The sequence below is a fragment of the Oryzias latipes genome, chromosome 21 (assembly GCF_053564925.1).
Source record: "Oryzias latipes strain Hd-rR chromosome 21, Olatipes_Hd-rR_3.1".
Taxonomy (NCBI): domain Eukaryota; kingdom Metazoa; phylum Chordata; class Actinopteri; order Beloniformes; family Adrianichthyidae; genus Oryzias; species Oryzias latipes.
The window spans coordinates 12143533-12156846 of NC_136257.1; the positions used below are offsets into that span (position 1 = coordinate 12143533).

The 13314-nt window shown below is 39.1% G+C and overlaps 1 protein-coding gene across 3 annotated transcripts in view; it reads right to left on the reverse strand.

The window, feature by feature from the left end:
- The window catches only part of st6gal2a (ST6 beta-galactosamide alpha-2,6-sialyltranferase 2a), a 62577-nt gene that overhangs the window by 33719 nt on the left and 15544 nt on the right, over positions 1-13314 (reverse strand). Inside the window, exons 1-3 of one of the 3 annotated variants that reach the window (XM_020712813.3) lie at positions 6730-12791; positions 5719-5770; positions 4663-5639 (exon numbers count right to left, since the gene is read on the reverse strand). In XM_020712813.3, the coding sequence (XP_020568472.1) occupies positions 4663-5569 (907 nt within the window). In that variant the 5' untranslated portion in view covers positions 5570-5639; positions 5719-5770; positions 6730-12791. 3 annotated transcript variants of the gene reach the window in all.

The following is a 13314-nucleotide window of genomic DNA, read 5'->3' on the forward strand; positions in this document are numbered from 1 at the left end:
CATGACAAAACCAAAATAAACCTAAATGATGAGGATCCAAAAATTTAAAAGTCACAATTTAAATTTTTGGCAACTGAAGCTTCTATATAGAAATAGCTTCAATCAGGTGTCCACTGATTAACTCATGAAATGAGCAAACTTGTTTTCACAGACGAGACACAACGTGAAACTTCAAAGCTGTTGGAAGTGTGTCATCCGTCTGCTTCAAACATGCTACTGTTCGGTCATTCCAGGAACTGTATTCAGGTGCCAAACTTAAGGGAAATGTCATCCAAAATGATTTTCCATTGTTCACAACCCTCTAGTGAACTCCTGTGACCACGTCACGCATCACAGCTCAGAAGAATATGAGAGAGCTATATGGGATATAAAGAAGCCTGGCTGAATACCAGAGGGAGTGCTGTTTTTTCCTTCTGAGCCATCTGTCACCACATTCACACTTTCCTTACTTCTCAGGGGGCTGCTGAAGCTCTCTAAACACACACGTTCAAAATTTAAAGCCATACTGCTCACAGACACAACTCTTCAGGTTGATCTAAATAGGCAAAGTGGCATTAAGGCGCTTGCCCACAATTGTTATGGTAATTGGGAATCAAACCCTTGTTTTCCACTACCAGTCCTGCACTTTATGAACTAAGCTCTCACACACATGCAGTATATTATTATATATATATCTAGATATATATTTCTATATATATATATATATATATTTCTATATCTATCTATCTATCTATCTATCTATCTATCTATCTATATATATATATATATATATATATATATATATCCCATATATATATTTATATATATCCCATCCATCTATCCATCCATCCATCTATCTATCTATCTATCTATGGGATGGGATGCGATGGGAACATCAGGAAGAAGGAACATGAGAAACTGGAGAAATACCAGGGACTCAGAGAAGAACTGGAGAAAGCATGGAAAGTGAAGATGACAGTGGTGCTTGTGGTAATTGGAGCACTCGGGGCAGTAACCCCCAAGCTGGAGGAGTGGCTACAACAGATACCTGGAAAGACCTCAGACCTCTCAGTCCAGAAAAGCGCAGTGCTACAGCTAAGATACTGCGCAGGACACTTGATGTTGAACCTGATGTTGATACACTCGTTCAAAATGGGTGAGCAAAATATACATTTCTGCCTCTAGTTGCTTTGCCCCGCACTTGTAATTCCTGGCCAACGACTGAATAGATCTTTAGTCACATGGTTTTGTTTACAAGCTTTGGTCCGGAACAGAAATCTCAGTGTGAAGTCAGTCTGAATACAGTCAAACTGCAAGGTTCAGGACTCGATCCAGACCAAATGAAGCGAACTGGATGGATAGATTTTTCCAGTTTTAATAAACCCTAACATTCACTGAAGTGTAGCAACACAATTCCACCAAATGAACACCAAAAGATCAGATGAACCAGGCAAGTGTGCTAGCATACAACTGAACACCGGCCTCCTAAAGATTTTAATGCCATTTAAAAAACATTAACATTTAACTTGGTTTTCATTCTAATGGCACAGGCCAAGAGCACACAAATAAACAGCTCCAGAACTCGACAAATCGGCTCTTCAGTTTAAATAAAATACGTTTGGGTAGTTTGCTTCTTTTTCCAGGCACACGTAAGGGTTAAAATTGATCCAATCCAGGCCGGCAAGTGCAACAGTTTTGCGGAGTGAAGGTGGTAAACATCCAGAGGTTTCCCTGCCCAAAAATATTCTCCGTTTCTCCCAGGGGGAGATTAACAACCTCAGTTGTTATCAACCGCTGCCGCCCCCTCTGTTACTCCTATTCTCTGTTGCAGCTGTTCACTTTACCCGCCTCTTTATTCATTCATTCATTCATTGTGAACTGAGCGGATATCAACACCACAGGAAAGACTTCACTGGGGTTTAAATGACTGACAGAGGCGCTCATCAAAGTCATGATGTCTGTTTCCAAAGCTAATGTGTTCGCAGCTATTGTAGCCATACAGTGGTCCTCCCCCATATGGCACCTTTCGGGGTTTTGCCGTTTCGCTGATTTTTTTCAGTGCAATTTTGCATGCATTTTTGTTTTCACAGCACTCTGTATTCTGTATCCTGATTGGCTGTAGACCTAGTCAATCAATCTTCTCCAATGCCGTATCTCCTTTACAGAATGGGTTCAGTTTCATTTCTGTTTTCATTCTCTGATCATTTTTCTCGGAACAACTCATTTTTCTACGAAGGTTTGAACTTTGAGGGTTTAAGCAAGAGAAGAAAAGTGTGAAAATGTCCATTTCTGTACAATGAAAGTGTGTGGTGATGAGTTTTACAGCCTTAAAACATGTACAATCCGACTCCGAATCATGGGTTATTTTTAGCACGTACAAAATTCTCAAAGCAAAACTTCATCTGTGTATATTTCTGGCAAAAAGTAAATTCTTGATGATGAGTAAAAACATTGTAAAAAAGATGGCATCATCTACTCACATATTTGTTATTTTATAATGCAAATATTACGTTATATACTATATCTGAAATGGGTTTGATCTATTTGTGTTTCGTCTTTTTTTATTGCCATATTTTGTTTATTGTTTGTCATAAATCAATTATTCAGCTATGGGGGGAAATCCTACATAGGACAATTGCAATATTTATCTTTGTATGTGATAATCAGCTGATATTTTTCATACTGACCTTTGAAAAATTTAAAGGCAAAAGGCTGAAAAAAACCCACTTTGCTTTAAGAGAAAATGCCACAAACAGCTGACATCTGACAAGCTCGTGCTTGCCTCCTGCATGAAGGCCTGCAGCAGAAAATTTTTTAAACAAAAGACTGAGTTCGTTCAATATGCAATAAGAAATGTTGTACTTGCCTGTGTGGAGAGTAAGGAGCCAGCCCGTGCATCTTTTTAATGGCTTCATAAAGGGCATTGTTGGACAGAAGTACGGTACGGCAGTACATCATATTGCGTGTAACTTACATTATCCTTACAAATACTTCACGATAAAAGGATCACATTCACAATAATCCTACGTTCCCTTTAAAGCCATGCCACACAGTCACTATGTCCGAATAGGAAATTTCAGTCTTTCGTGATAAATATGTGATATACGTAATTCATAAGTGTTTCTTGCGTTCGTCATTCGTGCACAAACGTCCGTCGAGGGCTTAAGTTAGGGGTGATAGAAAAAAATCGTTTCTGCAATATATGGCGATAACTCATTTGGCGATACTCGTATCAATTCAAAATGCTGTCAGGGCGACATTTATTTAATTATTTCTGAGCGTCCTTCAGCGTCTGACTCTTGTTGTCGTTGTTATGAGACATGAACTACTTAGTTTTTGCTTGGGATGGATACCAAACAGAAACTCTATACCAAGTTGCTGCCAGCAACATATAAAAATGCGGACTCCAGTATTTTTTAGAGGGCTCAGATAAGAATGAAGCACAGCAGCTGCACAGCGGCCAATGCTATCGGCAAAGCGGGCAAAAGTTCTGCAGAACCTTCCAGCAAAAGATTCTAGTTTAGCGACCTGATCAATCAGACTGATGTGTACAAAGCTCGGAAGAAAAGCCAACATCAAGGCGATGACCTTTACCGGTTGACTTAAGAAAGCGTGGCTGCAGCGGTGCAGTGCAGACTGATATGTAAACAAAGCATCTTTGCCACATTAAAGCAACTTTCCTTCATTCTGTCATGCTGCTGCATCATCATCACACTTTATTGTTTGTGTGATTGTTTTAGAATTAGTGTTTTTTGTTTCCTCCTTTATCTTTGAAGTACCATTCAGGCTCCTGTTTCACGCTCCATTTGAAAGTACTGGAGAAGCTACAGTTAGCAATATTGGAAATAAACAGCACTTTATTCCCTCAATCATACTTCAGAAGCGTATTGGTTGGGGCACATTCATTTTTTTCTTATACTAAAATATATATTTTTATATATTGTTGTGGAAATCAGACAATGTTGACTGTTCCCTTTCTATATTTTAAGTTACCAAAATAAAAGCACTACAAATTTGTTTGGGTAAAAGCAACTTATGTATGAGATACAGTTGCAGTGCTTAACATTGTGATCATTGAATTAATAGAATTTGACAATTTTATTACAATGGAAGATGTATTGAAATTCAGGTAGAGTTTTTTTTTTAAGTCATATTTAAAAAAAAAAAAAGAAAGAAAGAAAGAAAGAAAATGTGTTCCGGTAAAATATCGAGACACATATCGAATCGCCAGACTCTTGACAATACACACCCCTATTTTCAGATAGTGGGTGTATACGTGAATTCAGTTTATAAGCTGTTCAAAATTTTGAGTTGGTTGAAAATTACACAGTTTATGTGTATTTAATGTAGTTTATACATAATTATTACTTAAATGTTACGCAACTGTGTATGAATTTTGCGAGATACAAACACAAATTTGTGGTTCACCTTATATGCACCAAATGCTCACTCAAGTGAGGCATTGAGGCAAATGTAGTTAGTTAAGTTGGACTGTTTACTTGTGGTAGACTGCAATAGAATAAGGAATTATTGACAAAATTATGTAAAAGTATTTAAAATAGACTTTCATCTGTTTTGTCAAGATTATTTTAGAAAAACAGAAACGGAAACTGATTTTTCTTTTTCTTTTTAAAGACAGATGACAAAAATACCTGAAAATAAAAAGTGATTGTGACCACTCACCAATCTCTTTGCCCAGGCCTGAGTGCAGGATGGCACCAGCGGAGCTGACCACCGCGCAGGTCCTGAAGCTGCGCCCCCCCCGCTGTTTGTTCCAACGTTGAAGGGGGACCAATGGCACAAAATCAGCCCAGCCAAGCGAGGAGAAAGGCTGTTCGGACCCGTCCACCGTCCTCAGCTGGGACTGGTTTTTCATTTGGCACAGCAGCTCCTTTGCGCTGCGAGCGACCTTGCGGTGCCTTTGGTAGGAAACGTGGTGTTTGTTGGCGTTTATGTAGTCATTCATGGCTCGCTTCAGTCGAGGACTCAGCATGCCAGAGGACACGGTGCCCCTCCACATGTGCTGCACCACATTGTCTGCATCGGCCCTCCTCTCAACTAAAGGACTTATTTCGTTTGGCAGCTCTTCATCTTCAACGTTGTTGCTGAAGATGCTTTGAGATGCTCTCTCACGATGCTGTGATGCAATATTGAAGTTTGAATCTACGTTTTGTGTACCGAAGGAGGACCAGGCAGCCAGACTCTGCGGGTCCAAATCATTCTGATGGTTTGCTTCCTGGCTTCCATAAGTTTGATAGGGAGAACTGCTTGGAATGTGGTTCACCATGTTCCCTGGGGTTTCAGAGCTGGACAAAACTCCTGCTTCCGGCTGGTTTCCATGAGAAGTTCTGATTGAGTTCAGACCCTGCTCAGATCGGAGACCCGGGACGGGCTGCTGCTGCTGCTGGGAGGACTGTATGGAGGTGAGCCGCCGAGTGTCTGAATGCTGGGAAACCAAGGAGCCGGCAGGAGTCAGAGGCTCCTCCACACGGTTGTCCAGAAAGTAGGAGAGAAGGCCAAGGAAAAGGAGGGCCCAGGCCAGTATGGCCGCCAGCACCAGCTTCCTCCACTGCCTCATGCTGAACCTCATCAACTCTCATTCAAACAGGCTCCTGCTGAGCTGGCCCACCAGCACAAAGCCCCACAGCCTGCTGGAGGGCCTGTAAGCAAAGGTCACAGTTAAACTTCCCAAAAGACCAGAAAACATGTGGACTTCAGCAGAAGCACTAAAACACTTACCTGGAATTCTAATGCTTCCCCTCCATGCAGCTGCCGGGATTTTAACAGGACCCTAAAAACAAAAAGCGGACTTCATGAGCGGTGACATGAAAGTCTGAGGCTTTGAAAAAAACATCTCAACAGTTTGAGACAAACCAACAAGAAAGTCCAGTTTCCCCTCAGTATATCGCAGTTCACCTTTCGCAATCTCGCTGTATAGTGGATACAATGACCGTTTTGTATGCTTTTTTTCCCTTTTAAACAGTCTTCTGCGTCCTGATTGGCTGAAGACCTTATGTGTTCAGTTCGCGAGAAGTATATAAATCTTTTATCACTATTAGAGCTTGGTTTTCATCCTTAAAGAGTGTAAGCAAGAGAGAAAAGTGTGAAAATGTTTGTGTCTGTCTCAGAAAAACATCAATAATCCTACTTGGTGGATTTCAACCGTCACAGGTCATTTGTGGAACGATAAATGAGGCAATCCTGTTTAAGCCACACATTTTTTTCTCATGATCACATCTTCAGTCCAGGTTGATTCTCTGGACTCGGCTTGATTTGGCGTTAAGCTGCAAACACGAGCAAATCCTCTAAACAATTCCTGTTTTTGAGCTCTGACCAACATAGAAACAAAAGCACCACTTCCCACTGTCACATGTCTTTTTTTTTTATATGTGCCGCTTCAGCAAACCAGGACTATTTGATTTAGCAGCTGACCAAAAGGTAAAAGAAACTGTCAAGTCTTTTGGTCTCCCCCAGCTCCTGTCTGACTCAATAGACCATGTTTTCCAAAGGACATGGAAACGACTCAATCACACATCTACTTTGCTTTGACCTTGTGTTTATTTTGGTAGGTAGCTCTCTGATTTTAGATGAACATGATAGGTTGAAAACCTTAAAAGACATAAATCCGAATTTCAATTTAACATTTCAAAACTTAACATGTCAAACACATCAAAATGCTCATGAAATTCAAATTATAACCAATAGCCAGCATTCAACATAAAATATTCTTAATTCAATATCAGTCCATACCAGTTGTGTCTTTGGCTTGGTTTCTGGAGCTGGAGTGGAATCAGACCAAACAAAGATGCAGGTGTAAGTTTTTTCAGTAATCAATGAGTTGAGTTGGGTGTTTGTTTGATGTTGACATGGACATATCTGGCCCGGGTGGAGACTGTAGGATTGGCCCGGGTGGAGCTACGATGTTGAACATGACAGAAACCACCTTCAAAAAATAACCATGTTGCTTAATTCCAGGTTCCCAAACTTTATAATAAAACACAAAACTGACAATAACTGGGTTATTCTAAATACATACTGATGAAAACAACAAAGATACATAAATGCTATCTTACAGAAATATATACAAATATTTTAGGTTCAAATTTGTTTTTGTTTCATCTAAAAAATGTAAAGGAGGCAGAAAAACTAGTTTTCTTCTTTCTTTTCCATTTTCATTTCCCTCATTTAAGGAACCTTTGGTTTTTCTTCTTCTTTTTCTTTTGGCTTTTCCCTTCAGGCGTCACTAAAGCAAATCAGCTTCCTCCATCTGACTCCGTCTTCTGCATCCTCTACATCAGCTACCTTCATGTCTTCGTTCACTGCATCCATAAATCTCCTCCATGGTCGTCCTCTAGACCTCCAGACACAGCATCCCTCTCCCAATAGCTTCATTGTCTCTCCTCTGGACATGTCCAAACCATCGCAGTCTGTCCTCTCTGACTTTATCTCTATAACCTCTAACATGAGCTGTCTGTCTGATGCACTCATTCCTGATCCTATCCATCCTGGTCCCTCCCAAAGAGACTTCATCTCTGCTACCTCCAGCTCTGCTTCCGTTCTTATCCTCAGTGCTGAACAACATGGCTGGTCTCACCACAGTTCTCTACACCTTTCCTTGTTGTTTTGTGGAAAATAAAAAAAGAAAAAACTGAATTGAAAATTAAATAGTGAAGCAGAGATTTGGAGCATTTCAGGTAAATAAGATGTGTTTTTCCTTTTCTTTTTTCCTTAAAATGGCTTGTTTTGGCCGCATATCTCATCGAATGCCAAATTGTTTTGTCTGTGGAACAAGTTGTTCTTTTTCTCTACAGATCGCAGGTTTGATTTCCTATGTGTCAAAGTGTCTTTGGGCAAGACATTGAACCCCACATACAGTAGGTTGGCGCCAGCGTTCGGCAGCGGAGCCGCCATCAGTTTGTGTGTGAATGGGTGAATGACACTGTGACGGTGAGGCGCTTTGTGCATTCTAAGGCAATGAAGCGATATTTAAAAACATGCCATTTACCATAATAATCCAGGACATGCCTCCCTTCAGCTTACATTAACTTTCTGCTTTCTTATCTTAAAAGGTTTCGGTTGATTTCCTTAAGGCCTGCACAATAAATCACAAATTTATCATTATCACAATATCAAGCTGTCCAATATGCATATTAGCTAAAGTCGGGGAAAATTGCAATAAATGGTAACCTTAAATGTGCTAAAACAATCTTATGGCAGCTTTAAGTATTTCAAAAAAATCAAATAAATCCCCTTTATGCATTTGACTAATCAGATGGAAGCCTTTGTTGTTAGATGCTCGCCTCCTATAAAGACGAAGGTCATTTGGAGTATAATTTAAGTTATGTTGACTCTTATTTAAATTAAACTGGTGCAGTGAAATGAAAATGATGTACTTTGTTGTTTTGCTATTTGTTCCTTTATTGTTAGTTTTATTGAAATTACAATATTGATCACCATTATGACAAATAGTGAGATTTCCTCATATTGTGCAGCCCTAGTTTACATTTATCTTTTCTAAAAGCACAACGAGATTCTCCATTGATTCCAGTTTGTTCAGACCTCCTTTCTTTCCTTTCTTAACTGGACTTCTTTTTACATCGTCAGTATTTTTTGCTTGGGGCATTTTTTAAAATCCCCTTTTATGAAGTTATGTGGAAGCCTAATAATACTTGCTAAACATGCAAATGGGAACTAATCCAAGTAAAACTTACAGAGCATGTTTGCCAGCAGACCAGAGATGAAAAAGTCTGTATTCTGCTTATTTTGGACATATTTCACCATCTTCTCATCTATTTATGTCAATTTAATCAAGCAGACTGTCGTTAATGGAAGTTTTCTTTTTAAAGTCATGATCCACAGTAATATGCAATTCTCAGTTGTCAATTCAATTTGCAAATGAGTAATATGACTTTTAAAAATAAAACATTAAACAAAACAAACAAAATCAATTGCATTTTTAAATTGTCATGCATTTTTGATCATTCATAATTCAAATGCTAATGAATTTTGCAATCGACAATTCAATTTGCAATTTGATCTTTCATTTTGGAAATGCGTTTTGCAATTTACAATACAATATTTAAAAAATGGCATTTCAATACATGGTTTGCTTTAAATTTGAAAGTAAGACAAAGTTGTTAAACTTCTCTTTACTACTTTTCTTAAACTCATCACAGTCCGGGACTGTTTCTTTTAAGTGAGCCGTGGTTTTTTAAAAGCCTCGGGAGATTTTCCATCGGCTACAATTTGTTCAGAACTCCTTTGTCTGCTTGTTTCCTCCTCGACCTATCTGGATTTTTTCTTTCATTTTGAGAGGTTATTGCTTGTGGTCCTTTTGCTGACTTAATTACATTTTTACTTTTGTCTACCATCCGTCTTGATCTCGTCACTGTTTCCGCTTTGTTTCTATTGATTTTACAACTCCACCCAAAAATAAAAATATGCTCAAGCTTTTTTTAGCTGTAGCAGCATAACCCGCGGTATACATTTCTTTTTGGGGAGTTTTTAAGAAAGTTTGATAACGTGTGCCAATCCCACAAATATCAGTAAATCATGTATAGCAGGTTGGCCAACAAGACAGCAAAAGCAAAAGCTGATTATTTTGAACATATTTCATTCTTTTTTTTCCTTTCATTTATGTAAATTTAACCAAGCATAAATCACAGACACACTCATACTTGCAATGGAATTTGAATCACTGAAGTCCCTTGAATGTTTTTAGACACCATGAGCACTTATATCAATTAGGCTTGCACAGCAAATCACAAATATATCGTCATGGCGATACTAGCTGGTGTGATACGCATTTGGCAAAAGACAGCATAAAATCAATCCGCTTGAAGTATTTTAACCAATTAAACGGAGTCCTTTACGCATTTGACCAATCGGATGGACCGTTTCACATTGTTGACCAATCAGATGGAGCCCTTTTGTGTTAGACACCTCCCTCCTATAGACGAGAGTCAGTTGGAGTATAATTATTAGTTATGTTGACTTTCATTTAAATAAAACATTCAGTGAAATGGTAGTGATGCATTTGTTGTTTCGCTATTTGTTCATGAATCACAACTCATATTGTCATTGCATCATTGATCACTAATATCACAAGTTCTCCTAATATGGTGCAGGCCTAATGTGAATGCAGGACATCCATCATTTTGTGTTTCTGAACTTCATTTCCCAAAGATGTGATCTGAACAGGTCATTTTTATATCAAAAAATCTCAAATAACACTATTACTAGGCCTGGGCGAAAAATCAATTGAATGAATTAATTCGAATTATTTTGTTACGGGCGATTTAAAAAATAACTAAATCGAGTTTTTGTGTAATAGCGCATTTTTGGCTCCCCAGAGCTTCCGTAGCGTTAGTTTCACACGGCGGTATGGTAAGCGACAAACAACAACATCATGGCACACACTAAACAGCAAGCGACAGCATGGCTACAGGTGAGAGTGGGAAGTTTGTTCCCAAGAAAGGAATAAAATCATCTGTTGTTTGGAACTGGTCTGGGTTTACTGCCACAGACGTGGAGCAAGAGACCCCCTCCCACACTGCAACATTTGCCTAAAGCCCATCACAGTCAAAGGCAGCAGTACAACAAACCTGGGGAAACCTTTTATTACTGTTCTCCTTCACTCCATAACACCAAACATGAACGCGGACCCCCAACACATGTGCACGCTCTCACTCACTCTCTAGTTTATATATTGTCGGACACAAAAAAATGCGACTTCTCCAGTACCGATAGCAGAACTGTTGAGGTACCAAAGACATGTTACCCATATCTACCGTGGAGAAGACGGGGTTTCTTAATTTAACTTAAACCTTAGACCCCAGATATGAGCTGTGTTGTTAATCCTTTAGAAAATGGTACTACTCTCAAGGTGAATGTTCGTCTCCTTTTAGTCTAGACTACAAAGTGTCACTTTAAACACAGCTGGGACTTTGATTCCAAGAGTGTGTTCATCATTTATTTACTATTCATCCCAGAAATGGGGGTTACAATTGTCTTGCGTTTGATTAAATAAAAGCAAAATTTAACTTAAGTTGTCTGCCGTTTGTACTTATTGCTTTCCTTAAGTGGGGGGGAGGGGGATCGGAAATCGAATTAAAATAAATAAAATCAGAGATTTTACTATTACCATCAAACTGGATTTTTTTTTCCTGTTGATTTTGATCCTTCTTTACAACAAACGTACAGCTGACTGTGAAACATAGTGACAAAGGTGAATAAATGAAGCATTAAATTGCCTCACAGTCCTCTGAGCCTGGTGTAATCATGAGTTTTGCCCTCCTAATGGAGGAGGACTCTTCTCATCAGAGAGAGTAGCAGGACACAGGACAGTGTTAAGCCTTGTGTAGTCCTAATTAAAGCCTCCCATTTCTGGAGCTCTAGACTTCTAAAGAGAGCTGCAGCGGTGACTGGGGTCTCTCCCACCCTTAACCGACCCCCACCCTCCAGACGTCCCGATCCTCCTGTTCGCCGGGGTCAAGCAGGATGGAACCAGCAGGAGGACAGAGGGAGCAGAAACAGCACGGGAGCGGGGAAAGTGAAGCAAGCGCACACATCTGCACAAACATTCCTCCGGGAAGCCTCACAGCTAGCAGATGGTGTTGGTGTCAGGCGGCAGCCTGCTGTGCGTCGGTATAAACGCGCCTACAGCGGAATTAGGCTAAATGTCACCGTGTGAAAAAATGTGCACCTGGAAAATAACCCCCGAAAAAAAAACCAACCCAACATTTACACATCTTTCTGTTGGCAAAGTCAACAACAAGGAAACCTCATGGCTATCAATCACTTACACAACGGCGTGTCCACTGTGCGGCATACATGGACAGACATGCTTACTTGATAGCAATCAGAGAGAACTGCAGTGACGGAGGAAGGAACAGGACTGTGTGGGAATGATGGACAGTTAGGGTGGGGTAAGATGGGGGTTCAAGGGCTACAAAAAGATCATTTTGAAAATGCAAACGACAAAAAACACATTTCAGGACTTTCCAGATGACTATAGCCTGAGGCAAGCAAAGGATATGATTTGTTGCTAAGGTATTGTCCGTCTGTAAAAGGTTTGTACTTGTAAGAGATTTGTGTCTATAAATTGATTTTGTATCTGTAGAAAAAAATGACCCATCTGTAAAAAAGTTGTGTAACTGTAAAAAGAAATTTGTGTGTCTGTAAAAATGCTTTGTACTTGTAGTAAGACATTTTCTGCTTTGTGTGTGAAACGTCACGCACACATCCAAGTCATTAATTCAATGACAAAACCCAAGTTCATTCATTCATTCATCTTCTAATCCGTTTGTTCCGGGGCTGCTGGAGCCTATCTATCCCGGCTACTTGTGGCCGAAGATGGGCTCCAGCAGCTGGTGTTATAATTTCTACTGGCCTGCAGGCTCCTGTCATAAACCCCCCACACTTTCAAAGAACTACAATTTCTTGATTGTGATTGACTACGTTAAGTTAGAAGCTGTAGTAACAACCTGTGTTTTTTTTTACTTTAGAGCCTTAAGCAAAATGTGTTTGTATCTGTGATCAAAACCACAGTGGTTGGTACTTCTGAAAAGAAAAACTGTTTTATTCTGCTGCTTACAAGATTTTCATTTAGAAGTTCAGGTTCAGCATTTAATATTTTATATTATGCAACACCTCACACGAACCCAGATGTAGTGTTGACTAAAGTTCTTTTCCCCAGACAGATTTTTTAAGTTTATTTTATCACTAGTTTTTTGAAATTCTGTTTTCATGGGTTTTATGAGCTGGAACCCCAATTTATGTAAAAAAAAAAAAAAAAAAAAAAAAAAGGTAAATAAATGCTTGAAATCAATTAAACAGTGGCCCCTAAACGTATTTTCTATGAAAGTTATTTTTTTTAATAGATCTTATGGAAATAAAAATACTTTTCCATGATATTCTTATTTTTAACGTGACCAAACACCCAATAGCAAAGACAATTGCAAAATTCTAATTTTAACATATCTAGACAAAGACACAATTTAATGAAAATTGTGTTTTTTGTGTTTTTAAACAGGCTCTTGTAGCATTTTTCTCAGAATGGAGGACATATGTAAAAGAATTTAGGATTGAAACTGTATTTCTGAGTATTTCGACATTAAAACCGTGATGGATCAAGATCAGATAAAAACCCACGATTTGAAAAAAACGTATATTTGTGAGGCAACAACTGAAATGGTCTGGACAAATTCTGATGCATCCACTAGTAGACAAATATCTTTACTCTGAAGACGTATTTACATCTGTTGAAAGTAGCGCATACAGTTTGTTTAGTTTATGTCCTTAAAATCAAACATTTTTCTGCATTTCAGAGCAATC